At 39.0% G+C, this 26,674-nt stretch overlaps 3 protein-coding genes across 5 annotated transcripts; 2 read left to right on the top strand and 1 right to left on the bottom strand.

Annotated features, from left to right (window-relative positions):
• Nucleotides 1-439: 439 nt before the first annotated feature.
• vsnl1b (visinin-like 1b) lies at nucleotides 440-7,897 on the top strand. Its single transcript, XM_026339490.1, has 4 exons — nucleotides 440-1,496; nucleotides 3,286-3,452; nucleotides 3,541-3,756; nucleotides 4,930-7,897. Exons 2-4 carry the CDS (start codon nucleotides 3,291-3,293, stop codon nucleotides 5,125-5,127), a joined length of 576 nt encoding a protein of 191 aa, XP_026195275.1. The 5' UTR covers nucleotides 440-1,496; nucleotides 3,286-3,290; the 3' UTR covers nucleotides 5,128-7,897.
• On the bottom strand, nucleotides 6,966-19,745 carry smc6 (structural maintenance of chromosomes 6). 2 transcript variants are annotated; one of them, XM_026339371.1, is made up of 27 exons: nucleotides 19,643-19,745; nucleotides 18,087-18,241; nucleotides 17,871-17,982; nucleotides 17,395-17,500; nucleotides 17,140-17,276; nucleotides 16,243-16,304; nucleotides 16,040-16,120; nucleotides 15,812-15,913; nucleotides 14,991-15,110; nucleotides 14,763-14,858; nucleotides 14,469-14,615; nucleotides 14,269-14,357; nucleotides 14,004-14,174; nucleotides 13,720-13,898; nucleotides 13,292-13,493; nucleotides 13,086-13,200; nucleotides 12,838-12,998; nucleotides 11,856-11,991; nucleotides 11,584-11,664; nucleotides 11,319-11,489; nucleotides 10,916-11,053; nucleotides 10,523-10,668; nucleotides 9,543-9,668; nucleotides 9,333-9,438; nucleotides 8,750-8,902; nucleotides 8,559-8,656; nucleotides 6,966-8,095 (listed from the first exon to the last, which is right to left on the bottom strand). In XM_026339371.1, the coding sequence occupies exons 2-27, from the start codon at nucleotides 18,225-18,227 to the stop codon at nucleotides 8,008-8,010; spliced, it is 3,264 nt and encodes a 1,087-aa protein (XP_026195156.1). In that variant the 5' UTR covers nucleotides 18,228-18,241; nucleotides 19,643-19,745; the 3' UTR covers nucleotides 6,966-8,007. The 2 variants fall into 2 exon arrangements, with proteins under 2 accessions (XP_026195156.1, XP_026195157.1); XM_026339372.1 differs by lacking the exons at nucleotides 6,966-8,095; nucleotides 8,559-8,656; nucleotides 8,750-8,902 and having other exon boundaries at nucleotides 10,523-10,687.
• A 77-nt stretch (nucleotides 19,746-19,822) lies between these two features.
• Nucleotides 19,823-26,528, top strand: LOC113147962 (tudor domain-containing protein 6). 2 transcript variants are annotated; one of them, XM_026339347.1, is made up of 5 exons: nucleotides 19,823-20,080; nucleotides 20,872-21,209; nucleotides 21,462-26,027; nucleotides 26,122-26,194; nucleotides 26,410-26,528. In XM_026339347.1, exons 2-4 carry the CDS (start codon nucleotides 20,897-20,899, stop codon nucleotides 26,166-26,168), a joined length of 4,926 nt encoding a protein of 1,641 aa, XP_026195132.1. In that variant the 5' UTR covers nucleotides 19,823-20,080; nucleotides 20,872-20,896; the 3' UTR covers nucleotides 26,169-26,194; nucleotides 26,410-26,528. The 2 variants fall into 2 exon arrangements, with proteins under 2 accessions (XP_026195132.1, XP_026195131.1); XM_026339346.1 differs by having other exon boundaries at nucleotides 20,872-26,027.
• Nucleotides 26,529-26,674: the final 146 nt, after the last annotated feature.

Raw genomic sequence — 26,674 nt, 5'->3', positions numbered from 1 at the left:
GTTATAGTTTTTACACCTGAAAACGCTCAATGAACAGGTCCAGATTTGGATTTGGGTCCTTACATTTGAGAATTATTTTGGCTGGGAGCCTCATCTGTTCTTCAACACTCGTGATTCAACAAAGGTGACCTATATTTATGGCTCCCAAACCTCAAGGGGTCCTTGTAGGGCTGCTAGAGACTCCCCAGAAAAATAAGAAGCAGGGTAACTGCTCACAGCATAAGAATAAAATCATAACATTTCAAATACATGCATATATTATATTATATTATATATATATATATATATATATATATATATATATATATATATGTATATATATATATATATATATATATATATATATATATATATATATATATATATATATATTATTCTATGGACTCTATCTTTACCAGGAATGTGCCATGTGTGGATCAATGTACTAGAGACCAACAGTGCATAAATGATGGAGGGCCCCTGTTGACACCACATTCCTCCTCATTTCTGTGTATTATTTAACACATGATTGCAGCTGAAACTATGAACAGGTTAAAGGAATAGTTTGAGTCAGTCAAGACTGAAAGAACCAATTAAAATCCATCTCCACACACATGTTATAAAAGATTCAGCATCACCCCACTAGATATTTATCTCCTGGTGGTGTGGAGAATATATTAAAACTAAATCTACAGTAAATATATGTGATTTATTCCTGACCTTGGGGACACTTGTGGTTGAAAGCCCACTGCAGTGGACCTTGGGTTTAGCATAAATCTTAAGGTTTCAGACCTCCACCTTGGGAAATTAAATATACAGCAGGGCTGTGGCGCTGAATGTATAAACAAAATGTGAACATTTAAAATAAATATAGACATTTAAGTGATAATCTAGAATAGGGATGAGATGAGTGGGGCTCTCATTGGGGTCCCTAGTTGGTTTTTCCAGTCCAGGTCTAGTTATTAAATCCTATTATACTTCTTAAAGCTACGTTTAATGACCATAGGAACAAAACATTTCAGCTTATTGATCAGTGAATAATCTAATTAACGTCATAGCCTGCCTTCTCACTGCTATGTTAATACAAACCACCACTCCAAAATCTTCTATTTGTTTATTTTCTCTATTTCCTGATAATGAAATCTCACGCTGACCATCCTCATCAGGATGAAGGATCCGGTTATAACGTGACAGGATCCAGCTGAACCCAAACCGAGCACCAGAGCATCAGTGAACTTATGATTAGGCTGTGATGCACACGGGTGACGCCGCGCTCTTCTAGTCGCAGAACCAAAGACCTGCTGTGGGATCGGTCCCTGCTGCGCCTCATCTGGAATAACGTCGGGAAAATCCAGACATTTCATTAGCGTGCATTTTTTTTTTCTCAGGACGCCGACAGTGTTGAGAATAATCCCTTTCGGGCAAACGTTTTCATCGGAAGGGGGGTTTTCTGTACTTTGCAGAAGCCATAGCAGATTTATTCCGTTAGAGAATCACCAAATAGAAACTGTGACAAGGTAAGAAGTGGTCGCCTTCAGGTGTTATTGGTGTAAAATCGTGCCATTATTGCTGAAGCGCGCAGTGAATCGTTTGTTCTCATGTGTCACGCGTTATTTTTCCTATTTTCCTTGGGTTTGATTGAATGGGATCGAGCAGGAGGCTTTCACACTGGCACCTGCGCATCCCTTAAAAACCAAAGCGTCTGCGTTTTGCCTGGAAACAACCAGAAAAACCGACATAAAACAGCGAAGGATCGTTTGACGAACGAACAAAATGTCATCAAGATTTGCGCAATTAATTGGCCGTAATGAGCGCTTAACGTGGCTCCGTGGGAGCACGGAGGGAGATGCGCTGCGGTTTATAAATAGGTCTGTGTTGTTATGAAATTTTGACATGTTTTTCGCCCCGATGCGCACGGATGGATGTCATTAGGAGCAGGATGGTGGGATCTAATCTGAAAATACTCTTCACTGCGTCGTTTCCATCGGAATGCAGCAGCGTCTCCCTCTCTGCGCGCACAGGAGGCGGTTAGCTTTAATAGCATTAACTCAGATGTCATTGCCCAAAGCGTGAAGTAAAACAGCATCTTATGGCCTCTGTGTCGCCAGAACAAGTCCTTCATACCTGTGGCCTGTGCGTTATGTGGCGGGTATTTTCTCTAAATCACCGCAGTTCCACGATGTCGAGCCGTTTTCTCAGCTCGACGCTCCGTGGAACAATGTTCGTTTTGTCATCTTCCTGCAAAATGTTTGTCCTCAAGGTCATTCACAGAAGCCTGTTTTAGAGATTAAACCCATGATCAGGCCCTTTAATTACCAATCAATCCCCTCAGCATTGGGTATATGTCTTTCTGGGTGGGGGGGGTGAACATTAAAGGCTGTGGTTTGCACTCATTTTGGCTGCAGCACACATTTCTGCTGTTTGTTGTGGAAGGCCTGAGCCAATGCAGTGCTCTGGTGGATCTGTCCAGCTTGCTGTCATGCTGCTGCTGCTGCTGCTGCTGTTACTGCTGCAGAGATGTGGACCATATGTTGGTTGGTCTCAAGCGGTGGTGGACATTTCCACAGTGGCCTGTGATTCAACATGCAAATAACATTTTGCTGTCTCATGTGTTGAATTATGTATTGAGAATTGAGGCATTCCTGTCCAGTTTGTCATTCGCCACATCGTCAGTCAATAATTCATGAATCTGAATTCTGCTAGGCTGGTCTGGTGGAGTTGGTTAAGTTAGTGAGGATTGCTACAGGGTTCCTTCAGTATGTGTATAAGGAACTACAGTGTATCTACACTGATGGGCTGTAAATTTCCCACAACTGGCTTAAAAACACACAGAGCACTCGGTTATAAGACATAAAACCCACTGATCCAGATCACAGCAGGCCTCCAGTGTGCTCCTGCGTGTCGTCCTTACTCAGGTCTGTGGATTTACTGCAGCGGCGCCTTTCTTACAGCAAAGTGCAGGCTTTGTTGTCATTGTCAGGGTATCGGACAGTATTCGCAGTGGAAACTTGATAGCAGCGATCGAACATTTGATGAACTGGATCTGCTCTGACAGTGATGATCCAGGTCAGTGCTACCCGGGCCACAGACTGGCACAAACAGGCTGAGGGGACAGAAATAGAACACGAGTGCCGGGGAAATATTTGCTGTCGTCCAAAAAAAAAAAAAAAAACACACACACATTTACTCTGTGAACTCGTGTTTGAAGCAGATATCAAAACGTGGTCCTGTGCTGTGGTCGAGGTTTTCAATCTGTCATCACTGAAGCTCGGATAAATACGTTACTCACATGTTCTTGCACCACAGGAACCATGGGAAAGCAGAACAGCAAGCTGACTCCCGAGGTGATGGAGGATCTGGTGAAGAACACAGAGTTTAATGAACACGAGCTGAAGCAGTGGTACAAAGGCTTCCTGAAGGACTGCCCCAGTGGCAGGCTGAATCTGGAGGAGTTCCAGCAGCTGTATGTCAAGGTTTGTGTGAACCACATTCTCCTTTATTCATGATCTGCTTCTTTTACAGTGCCATTACGGCTCTAACACATCTCTCCCACACTTGCAGTTCTTTCCTTATGGCGATGCATCAAAGTTTGCACAACACGCCTTCAGAACCTTTGACAAAAACGGGGACGGGACCATTGATTTCCGAGAGTTCATCTGCGCTCTGTCCATCACGTCCCGTGGCAGCTTTGAGCAGAAACTCAACTGGGCCTTCAACATGTATGACCTGGATGGTGACGGCAAAATCACCAGAGTGGAGATGCTGGAGATAATTGAGGTAAGGGGATTATCGAGTCATTAAGCCCTCACTCATCAGGGGACTGGCCCTGGTTTTTTCTTTGTGTTGTTGTTGTTATCAGTCTCCTGCACACCTGCAGTGCCTTGAGTGCAGACATAGTTTCGTAACGATCAAATTGCAGTTGTACTGAATTACAACGTGCCATTCTTGGAAACACAATCAGTGCCATAAATCGGATATCTCTCAGTGATATTTCAACACACGGATGATTCCTGTGGTGATAAATGTGCTGTGTGCTTTCTTCCAAAGCATCTATATCAGTGGTTTCCCAACATGCTGTTTTTTTTTTTGTCATCATCACATTAAGTCAAGTAGCTCTTCATTTACACAATTGGTCATATTGCAAACGCTCTTATGCCCGGACTCTGAAGTGGATGAATGACAAATAAAAAAAGAGTCATTTATACAGAAATGTACATTTCTATTGTTAATATTTAGTTTAATTTGGTGAAGTCTGCATCCACACTGCACACAAAAGCTGAATATTTCAACCATTTATCATTTACTTTCTAAATAAATAGTTATTTCAATTGTGTTTTACTACTTTTAATACCTGTTTCTACCATTTATCTAATACTTGAAACAATTAATCCATCCATTAATTCACTATTTCAACTTTTCAACTCACTCACTAAATAGTTTTCATCCACTCTTGGTTGCAACATGTCGTATTTATGTATTAAAACCTACTTAGGTTCATGCGATCCTTATACAATTGTAAATTTACAAAAAGGCGACACACTAATTTGTAATTATCTGTAACACAAATATGTAGAATATATTACAATTTTATAAATAAATCACATTTTATGTTTTTTATTCTCATTAGTTCAGTTAGGTGACATTAAAGCTAGGATATGCAACATTTATGGCTCAATCGAGTGAGACTCCAATCTACTTTTTACAGTTATTAGTTGCTGCCAGGCTGTTTCATTGACAGCACCTTTGCACTGAGAAACATTTTGGAGCATATTTCTCCTACATTACTAGAAAAAAGTTACATACTGCAGCTTCAATTGTGCTTTTTACATACTGTACACCCAGACAACCGCTGATCTTTGTCTCTGTGAACAAAGTAGTACATGCAGGCTTCACTGGGTTACATAATAAAACACGATCCTCTGCTAATTTCTCACTGCACATCACCCACAGGCTATCTACAAAATGGTGGGCACTGTGATCATGATGAAGATGAACGAGGATGGGTTGACACCAGAGCAGCGAGTGGACAAGATCTTCAGCAAAATGGATAAGAACAACGACGACCAGATCTCATTGGAGGAGTTCAAAGAGGCGGCGAAGAGCGACCCGTCCATCGTGCTTCTCTTGCAGTGTGACATGCAGAAGTGAGCCGCCCCCCTGCTCGCTCGTCTCCCCGTCTGTAATCCACACACTCTGGACAGCAGCACATGTTTTAATGTCTCATTAGGTTCTCTGCCATTTCCACAGGAAAAAAAAAACAATGCTTGGACTATTTTTCAATGGACTTGCTTCTTGTGGTTGTATGCATGAGAATGTCAAATGCTGAATAAATTTGAATATAGCTATAAGATATCATACATTTCTATCTCAGAACATGCCAATGTGATTTGTGCACAGTAACCCTATACATCCTCATCCAACCTTAGCTTGTATATCAGTGGAGCACTGCATTAAATTATGTTCCTGCAGTATTTAGGATCCCAGGTGTTCACTGCTGCAACTACTGTATGCTTTACATAATAGTAACAAAACAATAATTCCTATGATAATTGTAATTGTCTCTACTATCCAGACTTGTTGAGCTCTTGGAGAATAGAGAGGCTCCTGTCTGTTCCAGATGTTTGCACACGATGGAATCAAGAAGAGTAGGTTCTTTGCATGCATATATTACGTGTCAAAAAATATAATCTCTTACCTTTTTGCATCTTTAGGTGGTTATAAAAAGACAAACCCTCCGAAATTCATTTAGTATTGTTGCATGGGATGTACAGTATGTGACTCATCAGGCCATTAGTTCACCTCCAGTCATGTGGAAGCATGCTTCCCTCCATTTGATACATGTCTATGTGTGACACTTTTTAAAAGATATTTGGGTTGCAGTTGTGGGCTAATCTCAGAGGAAGAGCTTTCACATAAACACTGTATTATGTTTTGCTTCTGGGATGAGCAGAACTATATTTATGGAGCATTTCCCTTATGTTTTTATTGTACTGCTGCCACTTGATCTAGAGGGAAGACCAAAATTACAGCTGTCATTAGATAGAGTACTCATGCATTATAACTCACAATGATCCAGAATTGGCTTTATTTCCTGTTTAATTTGACTTAAATAACTTTACTTACTACATATCAACATGTTTACAAAAATGCAAAATGACAACAGTTTTGGCTTTTGACTTTTGATGCTGGGAGCTCACTCTCTGGGCTGGGGACCTTGTGAGAGGGGCTCGACTTCCAGTGCAGCAAAAAGGGAAAAAAGCCTCATATATGTTTACTGGACACACTGCATTCCTAAAACTTTTTGTAAGGAGAAACACTTTACTGAAAAAGTCTCATCTTCTAATTAGTTTCTGTTTGCAGTGATCATAAGAGATGCAGGACCTTCAAGAGAAGTGCTTTATAAAGCTTTTGAAAGAGTGTTTCAGGGTGAGACCACAGCGGGTTGATCATGTAGGCGAAAGTTAATGCAGAAATCCTCTTTCAACAGTTTAGCTTCCCCATATCTAGGCTATGCAAGCATGGACTGAGTGTCTGCTTGTAGTCCACTTACACTAGTGGAGGCTGCAGAAGCTTTTCATTGTTCTGTCTATAACAAACCCTCACATTATTAATGTCGGTATTATTTATACATTTCAGTCAAGTCACCATGTCAGATTCTTTGTCTAGTAAATGTTTATATCAAATATGAAAAATCATAATACCAGTGACTGTATTCTTTTTGTTTGTTTTTTTTAACATGTGGCATGTGTTGCACCAAATCCTGTAGTGATTAAAATGAATAAACCATCAACAGGCTTTTTCAAAACACACAGTCTGGCAGGTGCAGTTAATAAAAACGGGAAAATACATTTGAGACTGTGTTAAATATGTGTTGCTGCGTGTGGATGGATAAATGGAAAGCTTGAATGGATACAAAACATATGATCAGATTAGATTTAATTAAAAATTTATTATGACACTGAGTTAACACATATAATCAGTGCTAATCAACCTAAAACAGCCAGTAGGAGAAAACTTAACAGACAAATCAACTGATATAAAAATATTAACACAAGACAAGTTGAGTAAAGACCTGGACTCACACACTAGAGCTCTTGTGGTACCAGATTCCAGAGGTAAAACTCAATCACAGCAAATACTTCAGTGTATTTTTTTAAGATATTGTTCATTTTATGAAACAAACAAGTTAATGAATCATATCATTAGGTATCCCATAATCACGTCAGTAATGCACTACATTACTAAAAAGCTTAAATTTAACACAAATATAAAATAACTTCTGATTTGAATTGGTCAATTATTGTTCCTCGCAACTATACTAACTTTGTAAAACCACAAATCAAATAAGGATTAAAATCTTACACAGTGCTCTGTCAGGGTTTCTGCAGGGCTTGTAAATTTTTTCTTTTTAAGATCTTATTAACACCACATAGGTTCAATACTGTTTGTTCATGATCATACAAGCAAGAAGGTGTAATTATGTGTTAAGTACATCATTTGTTAATTTTAACTTAAAATCAACACATTTTGAGTTATTAATCTTCATAGCAACAGTTGTCTACACCAAGAAAACATATCCAGCACTTTTGTGAATGACACTTAAAACTAAGTAATTACCTTCTAAGGCCTAAATACTGAAAACACTGAATTCAATATTTTTTACAAAGCAGCTAGCCTGTACTGAAAATCTGAAAGCAGCGATCTACACCTAATGCACATCTTCTCTTTACAGTAAAGTGGGCTACAAAGCTCCAACTGATAAACTAACAAACACTGTCAACAGTGAAAGAGTAAAAAACTGAAGTAAAATGTCTACAGCTTAACTTAAAATACCTGTGTGCTGACAACATACACTGTACTAACACAATCATTGTTTTTGTTTCATAACACTGAAAACACATGATAATATCCATGAAAACACACAACGTGAAAAGACATTCATAAGCAGCAACCCCCAGACACCTCCAGTAATACTGAAGTATGCAGAAATTGTGCATATTGGTACTTCTCATGTCACCGGAGTTCATTTCAAACATCTTCATTCTCGGTTTCACTCTGGGTTCGTTCTGGATCTTGAAGCTGGTGGATTTTGATGAAGTTGGTTTGGGGTAGACTCCTGAAAGACCCAAATGACAGGTGCAATTGATCAGTCATTTAAAAAATCTGTGACACTAACAATTCAGACCTAAACTGGCAGGATAATGAAAATAGGGCAGCCTCAGCGTGCCAACAAAAAAAAAACAGTTTTGAAATAAAAATGAAGGAATTATTAATGGATTGGACTGATGTAATTAAATAAAGAACAATTGCATACTTGTTTGTTGTATAAATCACTTAAAATATCAAATAAAATTAAAATAATTTGAGTAATCATAACTGAGAATTAAAACTAGCATGCTCAGCCTCCATACATTTAAAACTTAAGGTCTCACTTTAGTCATGGAGTCAAAAAAAATACCAATTAATACTCATATTCATTCACATTCTGACTGTGTGAAAGTCACAGTCAGTGAAGCTCAAGCATCCAAGTACAAGTATAAGAACAAACAAACAAAGACAGATGCCAAGAGGAACATCACCTGGTAGTTAGGGGAGTGATGAAGATAAACTGTCGAAGATGCTGGCGCTCCGATAGCTCCAGGAGAAGATCCAGAGAAATTCTCCGATTGTGCATATCCTACGTCAAAGAAATTAATCAAAGTGTGTCAAAGCCTCGCCTCATCGTCAAGTTTTGTTCTTGGTATTTCTACCATGTTTTATCTGAACTTGCCATGTAGACGTCAAACTCATCGAGGCATCTGAAGGGGGATTCGGTGATCTCCCACAAGGAGAGCATGAAGCAAACAGTGGAGAAGGAGCGTTCGCCGCCAGACAGAGACCTCATGTCACTAACACCATCATCTTCCCTGCCCGGAGGCTTTACCTTTGCAAGTGCCAGAGTAGGGTTGAATATTTAGCAATATATACAGTGGCAAGAAAAAGTATGTGAACCTTTTAGAATTTCATGGTTTTCTGCATTAATTTGTCATAAAATGTGATCTGATCTTCATCTAGTTCAAGAATATTAACAAATATAAAAAAATATCACCAACTTCACAGTGCGAGTGGAAAAAGTATGTAAACCTTTGGATATAAGGACCTCAAAAAAGCTAATTGCAGTCAGGTGCATAAGTTAAGTAAATTAGTTTTTTTTTTAGGTGCGGACTAGAGCTACTTTCACTGAAAGAAACCACTCTAACTTTTTGAGTTTGCTCAGCACAAGAAGAATGTGCTTATATGAGCCATGCCTCGCCAAAAGGAGCAATTCTTGATTTACATAAAGCTGAAACATACATACATACATACATACATACCGAGATTGAGAGCGTCTCATTGTTGTGATCAAAAATCATTGAGCCGCAGCAGTTCATCTTTATCAGGAAGTTGTTGAAATATAACTTGCACCTAACAGAGAGTGACCTTCAAGAGGAAAAAGAACAAATTCAACTCTGCTCAGCCAGTTAAACATTATAATTATGTATTCCTAAATTTCTTTTTCAGACTTAGCAGGCAGTTTCTTTTACCTTCTCATTATTTTGTATCTGTTCTGCCTGTCCGACATAATGTTATCAAGTCGATCGATGAACCTCCGCAGATCTCTCACTTGGTTGGTTTTCTCTCTGTAGAGAGCGAGGGCCTCGGCGTACTCCCTAATGAGGGCAGAGGGAAGAAATTGGAGTAGCCTAAATTTCTCTGACTTCAGTCGTCAGTGAGCACATATAAAATGAGGGCAGGAGATGATTTAGTGATGGCCAACGGCAAGATTGGATTGAAGTATACTGTAGAAAAAGCTGTCGGTGGCAGAAGAAATGGATATGTTGAACCTCAGTGGACAGGAAGATCATTTTTGTCTGGAGTAGATAACTTAAATTGAGGCCCGGTCAGAAGGAAGCTTGAGGCTGTTGTCACTCTTTAAAAAAACCTGAAAAGTCTTGTTATAGTAATTAATCTAAGTTAGCTAGTTAGCTCAGCTGGCCTAAAAAGGTCACCCCTGCTGTTGTACGACTGGAGAAGTCATTTATTATATTATATAACTCTTTACTTAAGTACAAGTTGCAGACACACATTTAAAAATACTGGAAACATACCGTTTGAAAATCATCATCATCATTAATAATTATTATGGGTGAATTAGTGTGTCAAACTGTCAAACTAAATCTAACTACATTACAGCTGGATAGATTAAGATTCTAATTATAGTCAGGATTTAGTTACTGTCTAACTTGTGAAAATGTTGCAAACAGTATTTTAGCCTCTGTCTACTTTCAAAAATATAAATTATTATATACAGCTTTGAACATTGCTGCTTTCATAAGGTGAAACTTACAGTTTTATTTTACTGTGTTAATTTGATTTAAGTTCACAGAATAAGCTGCAGTGTATGGTCTGTCTGTCACTGAGTTTCAAACCTTAACATTTGTTTTGCCTCCAGTGCAGCTTTATCTCAGCTGTATCTGAAGTGACACCCAGCCTCACATGTTTTTAAAGGCCTGTGATTTCTCACCTGACCACCTTCTCCTGCTCGCCGTGGTTGCTCTCCAACACCTTGATCTTCTTCTTCAGTCGAGTGATTTCTGTGTCGATGCTCTTGGTGCTGCCGGTCACCTGCTGCCGTTCTGGACTGATCTTTGTGGCTTTGGTCACATATTCCTGTCATCACATGTGACATCTGATAAGAGTGTGGGAACTGAACTTTACTGGTGACAGCTATTTTAGCACTTTAGTACTTAGTTTAGTTTAGTTGAGTTTACTAACAGCTGACCTAAATAGCACACATCTAAGATGAAACAAATGATTTCATCTGAAATACATCAGTAGAAAGCCTCCAACATATGCCTGTGGTAAAGGTAACAGCTAGATGTAATCTGCTAAACAAAATAAGCAGAGCTCTTGTTACCTGTAACTCTTCTTCTCTTTGGGCAAGTTCACCTTTCATAGCTTGGATGTTGTCTTCGTGAGATTTCAATTTGTTTTCTAAGATCTTAAGGTTTCGCTCATGTTTTGCACATTCTGCCTCCAGTTTCAGCTGCTCATCCTTTAGACAAATAAACAATGATAAACATTTTAGTTTAAAACACAACAATAGACCTTATTTATAACTTCTCAACACCAGAGATGATTATAAAAGAGAACCTTTATGTTGTCAATTTACATTTAAAATAATTTGAGTAAAGAAGTCACATCAAAACCACAGAAATGTGTCAGCAACAGCAACAAAGTGCTGTCAACCATCTCATCTTTTGGTGCGTGAAACTATTTTTAGCCTCTGCACAAAGCGATACAACAACGTGCTACTGTACCTTCAGTGGCTCCATTTCCTCAGAAAGCTGATCAATCCGTTCTCTAACAGACGAGTACTTGGAGTCTATGTCTTCTGCCTTTTTCCGGTGTTTGTCGAGTTCTGTCTTCGCTTCAAGAACGGTTTGGTTTTCTGTCTCAATTTTCTGTTGGTTCTCTTGGGCAACTTCTTCCTGTAAGAAGTATTTGGAGACATTAGTCTTAAATAATCCATGGTAGGATTTATATCTCTGTTCTAAAGAGAATGAACAGAAACAAAATTATCACCAGAGAGCTGATGTCATCAGTTTGTTCCTCATCAGCAGTCTCCAACTCGGCTATCGTTGCCTTGACTTCATTCACAGAGGCCTGCATGAAACATAGAAACACCTTTAACAGATTACCCTTCAAAGGAGTAGATCCTGCCTGACAAACCAACATCAATGCAATCTTATAAATCTCACAAAGAGGACGAACAGAATCAGTGAGAAAAGAAGAACCAGATGTAAAGAGCAGCACTGTTGAGTTAAACCATGTCCTGAATGCACATGTTCACTGACCAGAGTCTTCTTCAGGGTTATGATGGTGCTGTTCAGCATGCTCTCCATGCTCACAATGTCCTCAGTCACAGAGGTCACATGCAGCTGAAACCTGGACAGCTGAGCCTGGTGATTCTCCATCTCTGACTCCAACATACTGTGACAGGCAGAATCGATTTTTATTTTAAATCAAAAGTCCACAGAGTAACACAACACAACACAACACAACACAACACAAAAAAACAAAACAAACAGTCAGTTTTCACAGAGCAGTCACATGATATGATGGTGCAGACATTAAAGCTAACCTTTAGGCTTCAGTATTTCACAAAAGGTGAGCATCAAAGAGTGCGGTGTTTAAGATAATGTCAGTTGTGGCATACATTAGTAAAATTTAAGAAAATATGCTCTATTGCTTTCTTGATTAGAGTTAGAAGCAAAAGTTGATGTCAGTGACCTGTCGTTGCTGCAAGTATGATGGTAGATGAAACATCTGGTTAGATTAATTTACTATAAAGACAAGAAAATAGGGGAATTTTCACTATTTAAAGCTGCTGTTGTTTGGTTTTGTGCAACTACAGTAACTGTTTACTGTGCTTATGCTAAGTTCAGCTAAAAAGCAGTTGGATATTTGATATACTGTAGTTTATACAATAGTTCTTTATAGATATGATCAATATAACCTGTTCTCACACAATATCTGCAAAAAGTCACTGCATTTCCCCAAAATATCCTTTAAACATACTTGCAGTTCATAGTAAATGTCAGCAGTTTAAAGGTCAGCCTTTTTTCATTTCAAATCCACCCACAGCCTTTTGTTGTTTTTTCCTCTTTATTTTTTTGGTTTCTGGTTTCCCACAGTACTTGTTTTGACAAGAAACATTATATGTCGCCAGCCGCTGGTCTGAACCTGTGTTTTAGTTTGGGTTTGTAATTTGAGCTCTGTGACACAGCTGATGTTTCTTAATAATCGATTGCATTGGTGTAAAAATAGCTTAATTACCTTATTTCAATCTCAAGATCCCCACCAAGATATTTGGCCATACTGAACTCAGAGGTGTAGTACCGGTTTGGATACACTTGATCCCCCTCCACAGTGAAGGCCTCGCGGCAGTTTTTAGGTGGCCGACCTTGCTGCATGACCCTCCTCGCTTTGTCTTTCTCCTGCAGGTCAGATGGATGATAAAATAAATAACTACTACGTTGTTTCTAAAATACTCGTACCTGCAATATTCTTGACTAGTGACTAACTTTGATTATCAGAACAGATTCTATCCCTCTCATGTCAATCAGGCAGTTGATAATGACTGGGCTTGTTGCTGTAATTATGTCCAGCAACGATGGGTATTCTGGATGGCATGCTTTCCTAGAAAAACAGCGGAGAAGGAAATCTTTAAAATGGGATGGGAAATGGCTTTGAATTGAATATTGCAAAGGAAATCAATAGAAATGCTAACCGTCCATGTATGTTGTAAACTTTTTCGGAGAAAGGGCTGACGATGATCTGCGGCCTGTTGCCCTTTGGATAATAGTGCGACATCAGCTCCTGAAGGACCAACTCGTCCTTGTAGTTGTCGCAGCAGAAAGCCTTCATGAAGCTTCGTAGACAGCACTCCACTGCTACAGCTAACGTGGGATCCTTCAAACTGATGCATGCCCCTGAGGGCAAACACACACTGTCAACCACAATATGAGCCATTTATGACGCAAAAGATGATTTCCAATTATCTAAAAAGGCATAATGACTTTACTGAGTATATTGGTTTGTAGAAAAAGAATACGGTGTTTTATGTGCTACTTAACATTTGCTATAATACAGCAAGAAAGTCAAGACAATGTTTTTGTGTGATGACCAATAAGACAAAGACACAAAAAAGAAAGTCACCTATTGGACCGACAGGTTTCTTGAGAAAGCGGCCTGTGGCATAGGCCTCAGTAATCGATCCCAGCAGGTTGGGCACGTGATCTCCAAACCGCTTGAGTTTGTTTGATCGACTGGCAAGGAGCTGATTCTTCCTTTTCAGTTTGGACTCATACGAAAGTTGAACATCTCTTTCCTCCAGTCTAGAAAAAACAAACCAAGCATGATCATGAAAGATAAGCTGGACTCTTACTTCTATTAGTCCTTGACAGCACGTTTGTTTGTAGGCAAAGATAATTTTGTGATACCTCAGCTTGTCTCGCTCTTCCTTTCCTTTTAAAAGCGCCTGATGTTTGTTCTTGATGTCTTGATTAAGCTGTGAGCACTTGTTCTCCAGCTCTGTGAGCTGCTCTTTCAAACTGGATAAGGTCTTCAGTCGTTTTGCATAATCTGTCTCTCCATCGCTGTTCAAGCTTACACTATTTTACAATGTAAAACCAAATCATTTCAGATGAATGCATGCATTTATATAAAGTTAAAGACATCATTTAGAGTTTTTTACTCCTCGTCTACCTTGCTTTTGTCTTGTTCATTTTCTCCAGAAGAAGGTTTTGCTCCTGCTCTGACTGTTTGAGTTTGTTCAAGGCCCGATAATAAACAAGCTACATGAAAAGATAATAAATCTAAATCACATACATGCAGACATATGCATATTCAAAGTAAAAAAAAATACAGCTTTACACAAATACAGAGGCATCTTTCCTCATCGGTACCTCTTGGTCCTTGTGAGCTTTGCTTATGGCCTTCACTTGCTCTTTCAACTTGACACTGTCCTGTGATAGAGACTCTTGTTCCTCTCTTAGCCTGTCCATTCTGCTTTTGATGCACTGAAGTTTCTTCTCTACCTGTATGACCTTAGTCTGCATGAAAAATATGACAAGAGTAGAATTCAGTGTTGTTTAAATGCAGTATATAAAGTAAGGACCGTGGAGAAGGTTTGAAGGGCTCCATCATTAACACAACACGTGTATAGATTGAACAGGAGGAACATTTACTGTATGACTCACCTGACAAAGCTGAAGGTTGTCCCGATGTTTAAAATGATTCTCTTCCCTTTCAATCTCCTCCTTCAGCTGCTGTGCGAACTGCTCCTTCTCTCTGACCTGAGAGTGATAATAGATTTTCTTTTCATACTTAACTACACTTTTCATAAATTATAAGAAATTATAGAAAAGCAGCCGGTTGAAGTCTTCACAGTTTTTTTTTTTTTTGAATGATGGCAGATAGATTCTTACCAAACACCACGCCATTGCTTTCTTCAAATTCTCTAAAGCCACCTTCATCTCACTGAAAGACGACAAATTTTCATATCTTTCTTTCCTCTGTAGAAACTCTTGCTTCAAGTCCTTGAGACACTGAACACAGAAATATTTAAAAATTTTAGATTTCCTTAACACTTTAATTCTCGGACTTTATATCAGGAGCAGGCAAAATATAGAACAAAGAAGAATTATAAAAAAGTTTTCAAAAGAGAATTCCTTTACAGTAAGAAGAACATGAGATAAGGGGAGAGGGAAAAGTATAGCATACTAATCATTTCCACTGTGCTCCACTAAAAAAGGTCCCATGCAAGACCAGAATTATATGCATTGCATTTACTTGGTGGACAACATCAACACAGAAAATGTAAATCAATACTTAGTAATAGAGATCTGAGGCACTGTTTACACCTGTAGTATTAAGATGCATTTTGGGCGACCGGGTCACAAAACTTGTGATGTTGCAGGAAAATATGTTACTCGGATAGGAAGTTGTGGTTGTTTTGATGTGAGTGCACCAATGCTCAAAAGAAAGAAAGAAAGAAGCATGGAGATGAACACTGGTATGTGTGGTTGCAGTGCCAGTGAAACAAGATGCCTAATTTCCATTGCATTTTTCTCCATTTGGGTGGAGGAATCTGTTGTAACTGGGCCGTTTACAAGGACATAGCTGGGAAAATGGGAGAAACAGACTGACCTAACTGACCTTATAGTGGAACAGATAACAGAATCTGGACACAAGTGGCCTGCTAGACACCTTGGAGATGCATGTATGTATGTGTACGTATGTGCTGTACCTCCTCTTGTCTCTCCACCTGCTGTCGTGTGACTGTTTTAGTGTGCTTGATGTGGATGTAATCCCTCTTCATCTGCTCAAGCAGAGTGGCTTTCATAAAGAACTGCCCATGAAGAACAAGAACATTTACTTTAACACAACAGAAACAAACACACAGTCAAATTATCATCTCTGAATACATATGTAATCTTTAAATTCAAAACTCAGTGTCAAGAATGAAGGATTCTACCTTATACTTGTCCGATTCACTTTTTGAATGCAGGAACTGTTTACTCATTTCTTGGTTGAGAATGGACACAGGGTTATCCAACTGCAATACACAAACAAATATCCTGCTGACGCCTCCAAGTATGTGATTTTGCAGCAAAGAGAATGTCTTCAAAAATAATAACCACATTTTATAAATCAGGCATTCACCAGAGGTAAAAGTACCTGGATGTTGAAGTGGTCCAAAATGGTGGTCAGTTCCTCCTTCTTGTTTGAGATAAGTTGTCCTAAAAAAAAAAAATAAATAAATAAAAAAAGGATAGACAACAAATACTGACATTCATACTTCTGTCCTAAAGAAGATGAAAATATAACTGCAGTGGTGCATAAAGTACAACAACAACAGCCAATGAGTTAATCAGCTGATAGAAAATTAACATTAGTCTTTTTAAAATCACTTTTGAAGCAGAAATGTCAAATGTTCCCTTATGTTGTTTTAGTTAAAAAGTTTTAGGGCTTCACTGATGTTTAGTGACATTAAGCTGATGGTTTCTGTCTAGACAGAAATAGATATATAATAGACAAAACCATTAATAGATCAATCAAAAAAGCAGATTGATTCATTAACTGAAAATTGAAAATAATCATTATTTAACAGCAGAGTGAACCATAATCACCCCTGATAAAGTGACTTCCTACCTTACAGACATGATGTGATCAGTTAAACTAATGTTATCCTGTTGCCGGTGCTCCGGACCAAACTTTTGAGTGAGCTCAATCAGTAACTGGCAAATTAAGTTCAAGTTTATTTTGTTTATAAAATAACTCAGTGACATTTACAACTTATGCAAAACATCAACCCAACGGTTAAAGTAAATACAATATATAATGCTGTTATGTAAAAGACACAGGTGGTACAAAACAGCGACACAGTGCCAAGCATATAAAATGCACAGAGGCAAGTTTATAGGGGAAAATTCTGGACCACGAGTAAAGAATGTACACAACGTCGGGAGACGACATTCTGGTTCCCCCACATGCATCTGGAGTGTTTGAAAGTTAGAGAAGGTTTAATAAGACTGAGGCAGACTCACGCTGGCATGGGGAGAGTCTGTCACTCACCTGATTTGCTCTTCAGCTTGCAGGTCCTACTTCCATCACTTGAGATACGATGTTCGATGGAGATGCTGTCACCATAGACGTCCCTTTTGTAAGCATCTGGTCCTCTGTTCCTCAACTTTATTGTTATATCTGCAGTGCTAGAAATTAAGATAGTAGTAATTGCATTCAACTAGTAGAAGTACCTGCTACTGGTAAAAAAAGAAATCCAAGGATACACATTGCTGATTAAGTAAAACATTATATACAGAGACTTACTTATCACCAGTCTTCACAAAATCTTTTAGGGATACTCCTCTGTTTGTAAAAGTGGCTTTCCCACCGAGGCCTACAATCAAGGCAGTCAGGATGGCGCTTTTTCCACCTGAGAGTAACCACAAAAGTGGGGAGGCATTAAATTGCTGAATGGAAATCACATCACAGTCAAACAGGTAGAAGTAAAACTTGTAAGCAAATGAGTACAAATCCAGAGAAATGCCATAGGTGGGCAGTTTGTGAGTAAACAAATTCTCAAAGATGAACAAGACATGAAGTAAACAAGTAACTTTATGCAATCAAGTTAAATCTCTAACATCTAACAATGTCTATAAAGCACTGTATACCATTTGTATTTACAGTCTTTTATTAAGACACTGGCTACTCTAACAAACAATCAGAGGACATAAATCTAATTAGGAGAGATTAGCGCTGAATGGAAACGATTAGTGTAAGACTTATAGAGATATGGTTCTTACTTCCATTGTTGCCAACGATAAAATTCACATTGGGCCCAAACTGGAACGGACCGAGCAAGTGGTGACACATGAAATTTTTCAGAGTGATGCTTTCAACGATGCCGATATCCCCCTAAAAACAAAATAAACACAGCTCACTCAAATCCACTCAGCATCCAATGAAAAACAATGAGAAGTAAAGACAAACCACTAGTGTGTTGTGGAGAAATGACTCACTGTGGCAGAGTGAGGAAAGCATTTTGATGATGGTCCCTGATGGATTGAATCGTCCAATGTATCTTCAGTCCCCACAGGTGTCACTCTACGGCTCTTGACAGCTGTCGCATCACTGATCACTTTGCCTTTCCTCTTACTCATTTTGAAACAAGTTACTGGAAACATAATCAACGGGAAGAAACTAAAATGTAAATACTGACAGCCCGACTTACCTTAAAGGCACATTTCACTCTCTATTTGTGAGATTTGTAAGCGTTAGTGGTTTCTACTTGTTTTTTAGGGCTGTAAGAGTTCATAGGTTGTTTTTCATGCAGTTGAAAGAAAATTTAATATCACTGTTTGCAGCTTCCTGGTCTCAGTCATGAGCTCCTTCATTGAACACACCTATTAAACATACAAAGTAATGGTGGAGATAAATAAGCAAACTCAAGCAAGCACTTCCTGTGGATGTGGATTTGACAGGGATGTCAAAGCATTTGTTTTGGATTGAGGTATGGCCTCTGACTTGGACACGCCAAATAGCAGATTTTATATCTCCAAAGCCAATCTGTAGTAAATGCTTGTTGTGCTTCGAGTAGCAAATAAGCCCCAAACCATAATGCTCCCTCCACCATACTTCACTATTTAGATAATGACAATAAAGACAAAAAACAATCATCACTGTTTCCTAAGCATGGAAATATTATGTTTGTTGATATTTATGATGTTGTTGAAGATCCAATCACATGTCATGAACATTCCTTGCCAAAAACCAGGAAATTGCAAACAGTGCAATTACTTTTTCTTACAACAGTATTTTTGTATTGTGTACATTTATGATGTATTTTGTGTTTAAGTAAGGAAAACTACAACTTTCACTCTATAGTTTTCAAATCTGTCAATGGACATGCATATTTTACCAGATGTTTTACCAGATGTGGTTGTGATTGAGTTTAAATGATGTGCATATGCTAAACAAGATTTTCAAGTTGCATCTCTCTTAAAAGTGAGTAAATACTTTTGAAACTATGCAGTATGCTATTTTAAGAAATGTAAATGTGTGACGATAGACCTACAGAGGGCTAATATCTGACTATATGATCTAAATTCACTCTTCCTTAAGGGTAGGCATGTGAAATAACCGTGAGCCTCTTGTCTTCAAGTCAAGAAACTACAGCAGGAAGCAGCTCAGTGGCAAGTGTTTTTATCCAACAAAGCTGTAGATAAACTGTTTTTTCTATGTTTGGTGTATGCAAATGTCTTCTGATTTATTCTAAGATTCTAAATTATTAGGCTCAAATGGATCAATTTTAAAACTTTCAGTCCAAGCTAAAGGCACACTAGATCTGAAAAGGACTAAAGAGGCTATGTCCACCACACTGTGGGATATCTAGTAGTTATTCAAAGTTTAACTGGGCGTGCTGCGCTATTCCCACCACTCTGCATTTACCAAACGGTGAGGAATCAGTGTTTTCAAGCCAGTTTAGTTTTCACTAGCAGCTATAGGTGCGTTTACAATACTTCAAAAGTGGTCAACAAACATATATAATATCAAGCTTGTTATAAACTTCGCCTACCATTGCGCGATTGTCTGTGTGTGCAGCCTGCAAAAACAGCATTGTATTAGAGCTGTTTAAGACTTCCTGGTCGGATAATGTTGTGAAGAGTTGCAGCAGCGGTGGGCGGGACTACACTTTCAAACACGGAACAGGCAGCGTGCTGCGTCATTGGCTCGCTGGCTACCTGTGCGTGTCTGCAGTCACAAGTCTCAATCTGTTTTTTTTTTATATGAAAATGCGTTGATGTGCACTCCAGTGGTCATTATAACGCGCAACATCTAAACGAAATTAAATCACTATAAGTACCCGATGTCGTGCATGTGTTTTTAGTGTGTTATAATGAGCCTGAGAAGTGTGCCTGCAACCAGAAGCATTAAAAAGCCATGCGAGTGCCCGCGACAGCGTCCTGCCATTTAAATCCAGTTGAACAGGAGCGACAACTTGAGATGAAACACGGTGAGACAACAGAAAACAATGAATGCCCTGCAGTATGATCCAGTGCAGTGTGGGAAAAAGTTGCAGAGGTTTCAGACAGTTAAATATCGTGCAGCTCGTCTTAAACTATTCAGACAGCAGGCTGATGAAATGCATGTTGGTTGAGAGTGAAGCAGAGGCAAAATTTCAGTCTGTTAAAGCTTATTTTAGGGATTATGTCTGCAAAAACAACTAATAGTGTTAGTTGACAATAATTATTTTAATTAGGAATAAACACAACTAGAAAAGTGGGTATAGGATCAGCTCAGTCCCCCAACGCAGAACTGTTTTGTAAAGAGCTGCTGTTTAGTGGAAGGACTTGATTACTTTATTAGATTATGGCTGAATAAGTTTGCTTTTAAAGATAAGTTAAAGAAGTTCTTAACGATGTGTTTTTGGAAAATTATAGTAGACTACTGGACAATGAACTAGCAGTGTCTATTCAATTAATTTTCTCTTAACAGTACCTTCTGTACTGAGATAAAACAAATACACGATGCCAACAAGCATTTGTTGTACAGTTTTCACATAAATTTGCAAAAAATATCACAATAATTTGAAATAGTGCAATTGCAGCTAATACTGGAGTCCATAGGTACATCTCTATCATATTCTTATCAGTCAGTATGTTGAAGTCGACATTTTGGCCATCTAAAGCTAAAGCTTGACATGTTGACTAAAGAATCTTAGAAATTCAGTCAATTTCAAGTAAATTTTTGACAAAAAGAACATTTCTCACCAACATTAATACATTTCTTTGTCCTAATTTGCAGGTATATTTGAGATTTGGGCTTCACTATGTGTTCAATACCTGGACTTCCAACACCAGGAACAGAAGTGTCTGTTCTCCTCACAAGGGTAAACCTAAACCCTGATTTTGGTCTTGTGGAACTATGGGTTAACATGGATGATGGAAGGAAGCATATTTATGAGCAGCTGAGAGAAGAAATTCAAATTCCTAAAAGGAAGTTTTATGGATCAGAAGGAAAACCAGGGGACCTCTGTCTGGTTTGCATCAGTGACATTTGGCACAGAGCTCGGATTGCATCGATTCAAAGTGAAACTTACAATGTTTTTCTGATTGACCAGGGGCAGTCCCACATTGCCATTAGTGAAGATTTAGCTTGGGGCAACAGTGACAGTTTTCTCCTTCCTCCAGAAATTGAATTCTGCATACTTGCAAATGTCCTCTCCCTTGACAATAACTGGCCTAAAAGAGCCGCAAAGTTTTTGAAGGCTCTGCCTGGAAAGCAGTTTAAGGGACTGGTTCAGCATGTGCTGATGCCAGATAGGACCATCCTCCTTGACATACCAATAGTTTCCAAACAAATGTGTAAATTTGAAGTTGCAAAAAAGATTCCAGGTGACGAGTTTAAATGCCTTGTGCTGAAATGTCTTCACTTACCGGAGGGAGACAGTTCTGTGGCCTGCCATTTAATGCAGGAGGAGACTTTAAATGTTAGTTGCCAACTTGAGAAGCATGGTCAGTACTTCTACCCAGAACTGTTAACTGACACATTTGAAACTGTTATTGTAACAGAAGTAATTGATCCAAATAAGTTTTTTTGCAAACTCCTAATTTTTTCCAAGGCCGTGATGATATTATCTGAACAAATTCACCAACATTATAAAGAGCGTCCAGATTTTGGAGATGCACAGCCACAGACCTGTGGGGATCCATGTGCTGCTAAAGGGACAAATGGCAGATGGCATCGCTCATTACTGAAGCAAAACACAGTGACCAGCGATGGTACTGTAGTAGTCTTGCATGTGGATGAAGGACAAACGGAGGTAGCCCCATTTGGAGACATCAGACCACTACATGAGACATTCTTGAGAATGCCAGTTTTCACATATCTTTGTTCCCTTACTGGAGTAAAAGATAATGGCACAGGTTGGACCACAGACCAGATTGAATACTTGAAATCATTGCTCCTGAACCAGACAGTTGTGGCCAGATTTGACCACCACAATATACCTCAAGATGTATATGATGTCACTATGTATGCTGCTAATGCTGCATGCATAAATGATTGTTTTATGCAGACGACAGGACTTCTTCCACCCTGTAAGAGCGAACAAAATCCAAATGTTGAGAAGGCAGTTATTCCCTCGGCATTTGTCAGTGCACTTGAAGATAAACAATACACTGATTTAGAGAACGAAGACAGTGTTGAAGTTGATTATTTACATAAGGGAACTTTTTCAAGCACCAAGAGCCTAGAAGTCAATAGCAGGATAGATGATGTACCTACTTCTAGCGCTAATGATCTTGATAACAAAGACAGTTCAGAACATTCAGCTCCTCTCACTCATAACGATGGATGTCTTTCAACAGGTTTCCACTACAACTACTCTACATACAATATTGAGGTTGGTGGAAAAGAAAAAGTGGGGGTAACCTGTGCAGAAAATGTTCACCACTTTTTCTGCCAGTTGAAAAGGAATTCTCATCTGTTTGACAAAGTGATGGAAAATATTAATCAACTAATTGGCCAGCCACAGTGCACAGATCACCAACTTGGACTTGATAGTATTTGCTTTGCCAGATATAGGGATGGCCAGTGGTACAGAGGTCAAATAGTTGAAATGTCTCCAAAACCTAAAGTCCACTTTGTAGACTTTGGTTATAATCTTGCAGTGGATGAATCTGATATTCGTCCTTTTCCCTCTGAAGCATGTATTGCCAGGTCTGTTCCTGTACAGGCTGTTGCACTTGGACTGTTTGATGTCCCAGACGATGTGCCACAGGAAGTAAATCAGTGGTTTGCAGATCATGCTGTGAGCCATAGTTTGACCATTTCAGTCATAGCAAAAGGAACCAAAGGGAATTTAATTGTTGAGCTTTTTGATGGATCTCTGAATGTAAATGTGGAAGTTAGAGAGAGGATATCAAAATTGATACAAAATGAGATGACTGGTCTCCATCAGCAGCCTGACCAGCAGCTCTCTAACTGCTCAGAACAGGGCTGTGCACCAAACGAGTACTTTTTAACACAAGAGCTCATGAATGTACAAGTGTTAACAAACAACACAGAACAAAATAAAGAAGAGGTAAAGAGTCCACAAGAGTCCACACACTCTGCATCAGAAACTGAAAATGGAGAGACTTCAGATGAAACTGTGATGAGAGAGACTTTCACAAAAGGAAGCCACGGTGACTCTGAAATAACACCATTTTCCCTCTCGTCTCGCCCAGAGGATAATGTGGACATTTTCAAGAGGCCAGATATTTCTCAAAACAAGACAGAGGAGGTATTTGCTTCCTGCATTGTGGGACCACATTACTTTTGGTGTCAGTTTGCCAACACCGACGACCTGACCAAATTGTCAAGGACTGCACAGGAAGCAGGAATGGCACAGAAGGATATGATGTCCCAAGAGAGTGTGGATTGTGGTAGTCCGTGTCTTGCTCTCTTTTCCAGTGATAACCAGTGGTACCGAGCTCAAGTAATTCAGAGAACTGGTAATAATCTCCATGTTCTGTTTGTTGACTATGGAAATGAATCTGATGTTGACATCAGTAATGTAAGATCACTGCCTGTAAGACTGCTGGAGATGGCTCCCCAGGCTTTTTTGTGCTATTTAAATGGATTTGATGAGTCCAAAGGCTCCTGGGATGACAGTGTTTATGATGACTTCTACAGTCTCTTAATCAATAAATCACTCAAAGTGACGGTGTTTAATATGGAAGATCATCCAGAGGTTGCATTTCCTCATTATGCTGTGAATATTGAGTGTGATAATGTAGTTATAAATGGCCTGATGCAGAAATACTGGAATCCATTTATCACAGAACATGCCAAGACAATGGCAGAAATTAGTCAAACAGAATCTGTCCTTCAGGGTGGTCAAACTGTGTCAAATATCGGTGAGCTCACTATTTCTACAGGAAATGTGAATACTTGCCTGTACAAGAAGCCAAACATTTCCAAAAATGACAGAGTCGAGGGATATGCTTCTGTTATTGTGGAACCTAATTTCTTCTGGTGTCAGTATGCCAACACAGAGGATCTCTGCAAAGTGTCAATGCTCGCTCAGGAAGCAGGACAGGCGCAGCAGGATGTGATGTTGATGCACACTTTTAGTCCTGGCAGTCCATGTCTTGCTCTGTTTTCCAGTGACACCCAATGGTATCGAGCTCAGGTAATTCAGAGAACTGACGATACTCTACATGTTCTGTTTGTCGACTATGGAAATGAATCGGATGTTAACATCAAGGATGTGAGATCACTTCCTCAGAGTGTGCTGGAGATAGCTCCTCAGGCTTTTTTGTGCTCTTTAAATGGATTTGATCACTCCAAAGGTTCCTGGGAAGACCAAGTTTACGATGACTTCTACAGTCTACTGGTTGATAAACCACTCAAATTGACAGTGTTGGACATGCAAGACCATTCTGAACTTACACTTCCTCAGTATAAAGTGCAACTGGAATGTGAAAATGTGGCTGTAAATGATGCAGTGCAGAAATACTGGAAATCAGCTGTCACAGAACATGTTATGACAGAAAGTCCTGAAAGAGAAAAGTCACTGCAGCCTAGTCAAACTGAAGCAACAGAAAGCATGTTCCTGATTGGTCAGTCTAACCTGACCTGCCCTAATTCTTCTGAAGAAAATGTCAATACTTGCATATACAACAAAGCACAAATTTCCAAAAACACAACACTGGACGTATATGCTTCTTGTATTGTGGAGCCTAATTTTTTCTGGTGTCAATATGCCAACGTGAAGGATCTCAGCAAAATGTCAACACTTGCTCAGGAAGCAGGACAGGCACAAGAGGATGTGATGTTCATGGACACACTTGGTCCCGGCAGTCCATGTCTTGCTCTGTTTTCCAGTGACAACCACTGGTATCGAGCTCAGGTAACTCAGAGAACTGGCGATACACTACATGTTCTGTTTGTTGATTATGGTAATGAATCTGACATTGAAATCAAGGATGTGAGATCGCTGCCTGTGAGTCTGCTAGAAATGGCTCCTCAGGCCTTTTTGTGCTCTTTGGATGGATTTGAAGAGTCCAAAGGTTCCTGGGAAGATCAAGTTTACGATGACTTCTACAGTCTACTGGTTGATAAACCACTCAAACTGACAGTGGTAAACATTGAAGACCATTCTGAACTTACACTTCCTCAGTATAAAGTGCAACTGGAATGTGAAAATGTGGCTGTAAATGATGCAGTGCAGAAATACTGGAAATCAGCTGTCACCGAACATGTTATGACAGAAAGTCCTGAAAGAGAAAAGTCACTGCAGTGTAGTCAAACTGAAGCCACAACACTCTTTAAAGTTTCTACAGGAAATGGAGATATTTACATGTACAAGAAGCCAAAAATCCCCCCAAAGCCGATGGAGAATGTATATGCCTCTTGTATTGCAGAACCTAGTTTCTTCTGGTGTCAATATGCCAGCTCGGAGGATCTCAGTAAAGTGTTGGTGCTTACTCAGGAAGCAGGACAGGCACAGCATGACATGATGGTCCCTGAAACTCTTGATCCTGGCAGTCCATGTCTTGCTCTGTTTTCCAGTGACAACCAGTGGTATAGAGCTCAGGTTATTCAGAGAAATGGCGATACTGTCCGTGTTCTGTTTGTTGACTATGGAAACGAATCTGATATTGACATTAAAGATGTGAGATCACTTCCTCTGGGTTTGCTGGAGATGGCTCCTCAGGCCTTTTTGTGCTCATTGAAAGGATTTGATAGGTCCAAGGGCTCCTGGGATGACCAAGTTTATGATGATTTCTACAACCTCCTGGTTGATAAACCACTCAGAGTGACAGTGTTCAACATGGAAAACCATTCTGAGCTTGCAGTTCCTCAATATGCAGTGGAAATTGAGTGCGAAGGAGTGGATGTGAATACAATGATGGAGAAATATTGGAAAGAGCTGGACACAGAGCATACTTTAGCAGAATATGTTAAATCAGGTTAGGAGACTGTATTTTATACTACTTAGACTTTTTTAGACTTAGATTGTGTAATTCAGTAGTTTTTAAATTAAATTGTATCTTAAATCTTTAGTGGACCAGGATGAAACCAGGACAATGGATGGGAGTACTGAGATTTAAAATCTTCCAAAAACATTAAATGAATGGTAAGACTTTACACTTTTTTTTTTTAGATTGATAGCAAGAAATGTGATATGTTAGGGTTTTCTTGTGATAAAGTACTTTAAAGTTACTTTAAAGTTAAAGTGACTTCAACACTGTCTCTTTGCTGACAAAAAACTGAGTGCGTTAACACATCTGATTGTCAAATCAGATTTAACAAAGCATGTTTAAATTTAATCTTTGTGTTTGTTTCTTTCAGCTCTGGACTCTGGATAAATGTCTATTTGGAAGCCTAGTTGCAACAGAGCAGTCTTGGCTATTGTGAGCAGACAAAAAATACATATGTCTTTTACTCTTGTTTGACAAAATTAAATAAAGTTTCTCATGCATTTAAACTTTATCAATAAATAGGTCCATTCTTGAGAATTATTTTATGGATAAATAATTTGTTTCTGTACTACAGTAACAGGATGTATACTTAAGCAATTTATTAGATCTCTGGGGCTACAATTTTTAAAGATTTT

Source organism: Anabas testudineus, chromosome 22 (genome assembly GCF_900324465.2).
Source record: "Anabas testudineus chromosome 22, fAnaTes1.2, whole genome shotgun sequence".
NCBI classification, from domain to species: Eukaryota; Metazoa; Chordata; class Actinopteri; order Anabantiformes; family Anabantidae; genus Anabas; species Anabas testudineus.
The sequence above is the reverse complement of the archived record's forward strand: the minus strand, read 5'-3'. Positions and strand labels throughout refer to the sequence as shown.

Bases quoted from the DNA above. Each gene is read 5' to 3' on its own strand.
- vsnl1b (XM_026339490.1), top strand. From the start codon at position 3,291: ATGGGAAAGCAGAACAGCAAGCTGACTCCCGAGGTGATGGAGGATCTG. The intron at 3,453-3,540 runs GTTTGTGTGAAC...CCACACTTGCAG, and splicing joins TCCAGCAGCTGTATGTCAAG to TTCTTTCCTTATGGCGATGC. The intron at 3,757-4,929 runs GTAAGGGGATTA...CATCACCCACAG, and splicing joins AGATGCTGGAGATAATTGAG to GCTATCTACAAAATGGTGGG.
- smc6 (XM_026339371.1), bottom strand. From the start codon at position 18,227: ATGAGTAAGAGGAAAGGCAAAGTGATCAGTGATGCGACAGCTGTCAAG. The intron at 15,914-16,039 runs GTAGAATCCTTC...CTTCATGGGCAG, and splicing joins GTGAATCGGACAAGTATAAG to TTCTTTATGAAAGCCACTCT. The intron at 10,669-10,915 runs GTAACAAGAGCT...ATGTGATGACAG, and splicing joins AAAGAGAAGAAGAGTTACAG to GAATATGTGACCAAAGCCAC.
- LOC113147962 (XM_026339346.1), top strand. From the start codon at position 20,897: ATGTGTTCAATACCTGGACTTCCAACACCAGGAACAGAAGTGTCTGTT. The intron at 26,028-26,121 runs GTTAGGAGACTG...TTAAATCTTTAG, and splicing joins AGCAGAATATGTTAAATCAG to TGGACCAGGATGAAACCAGG.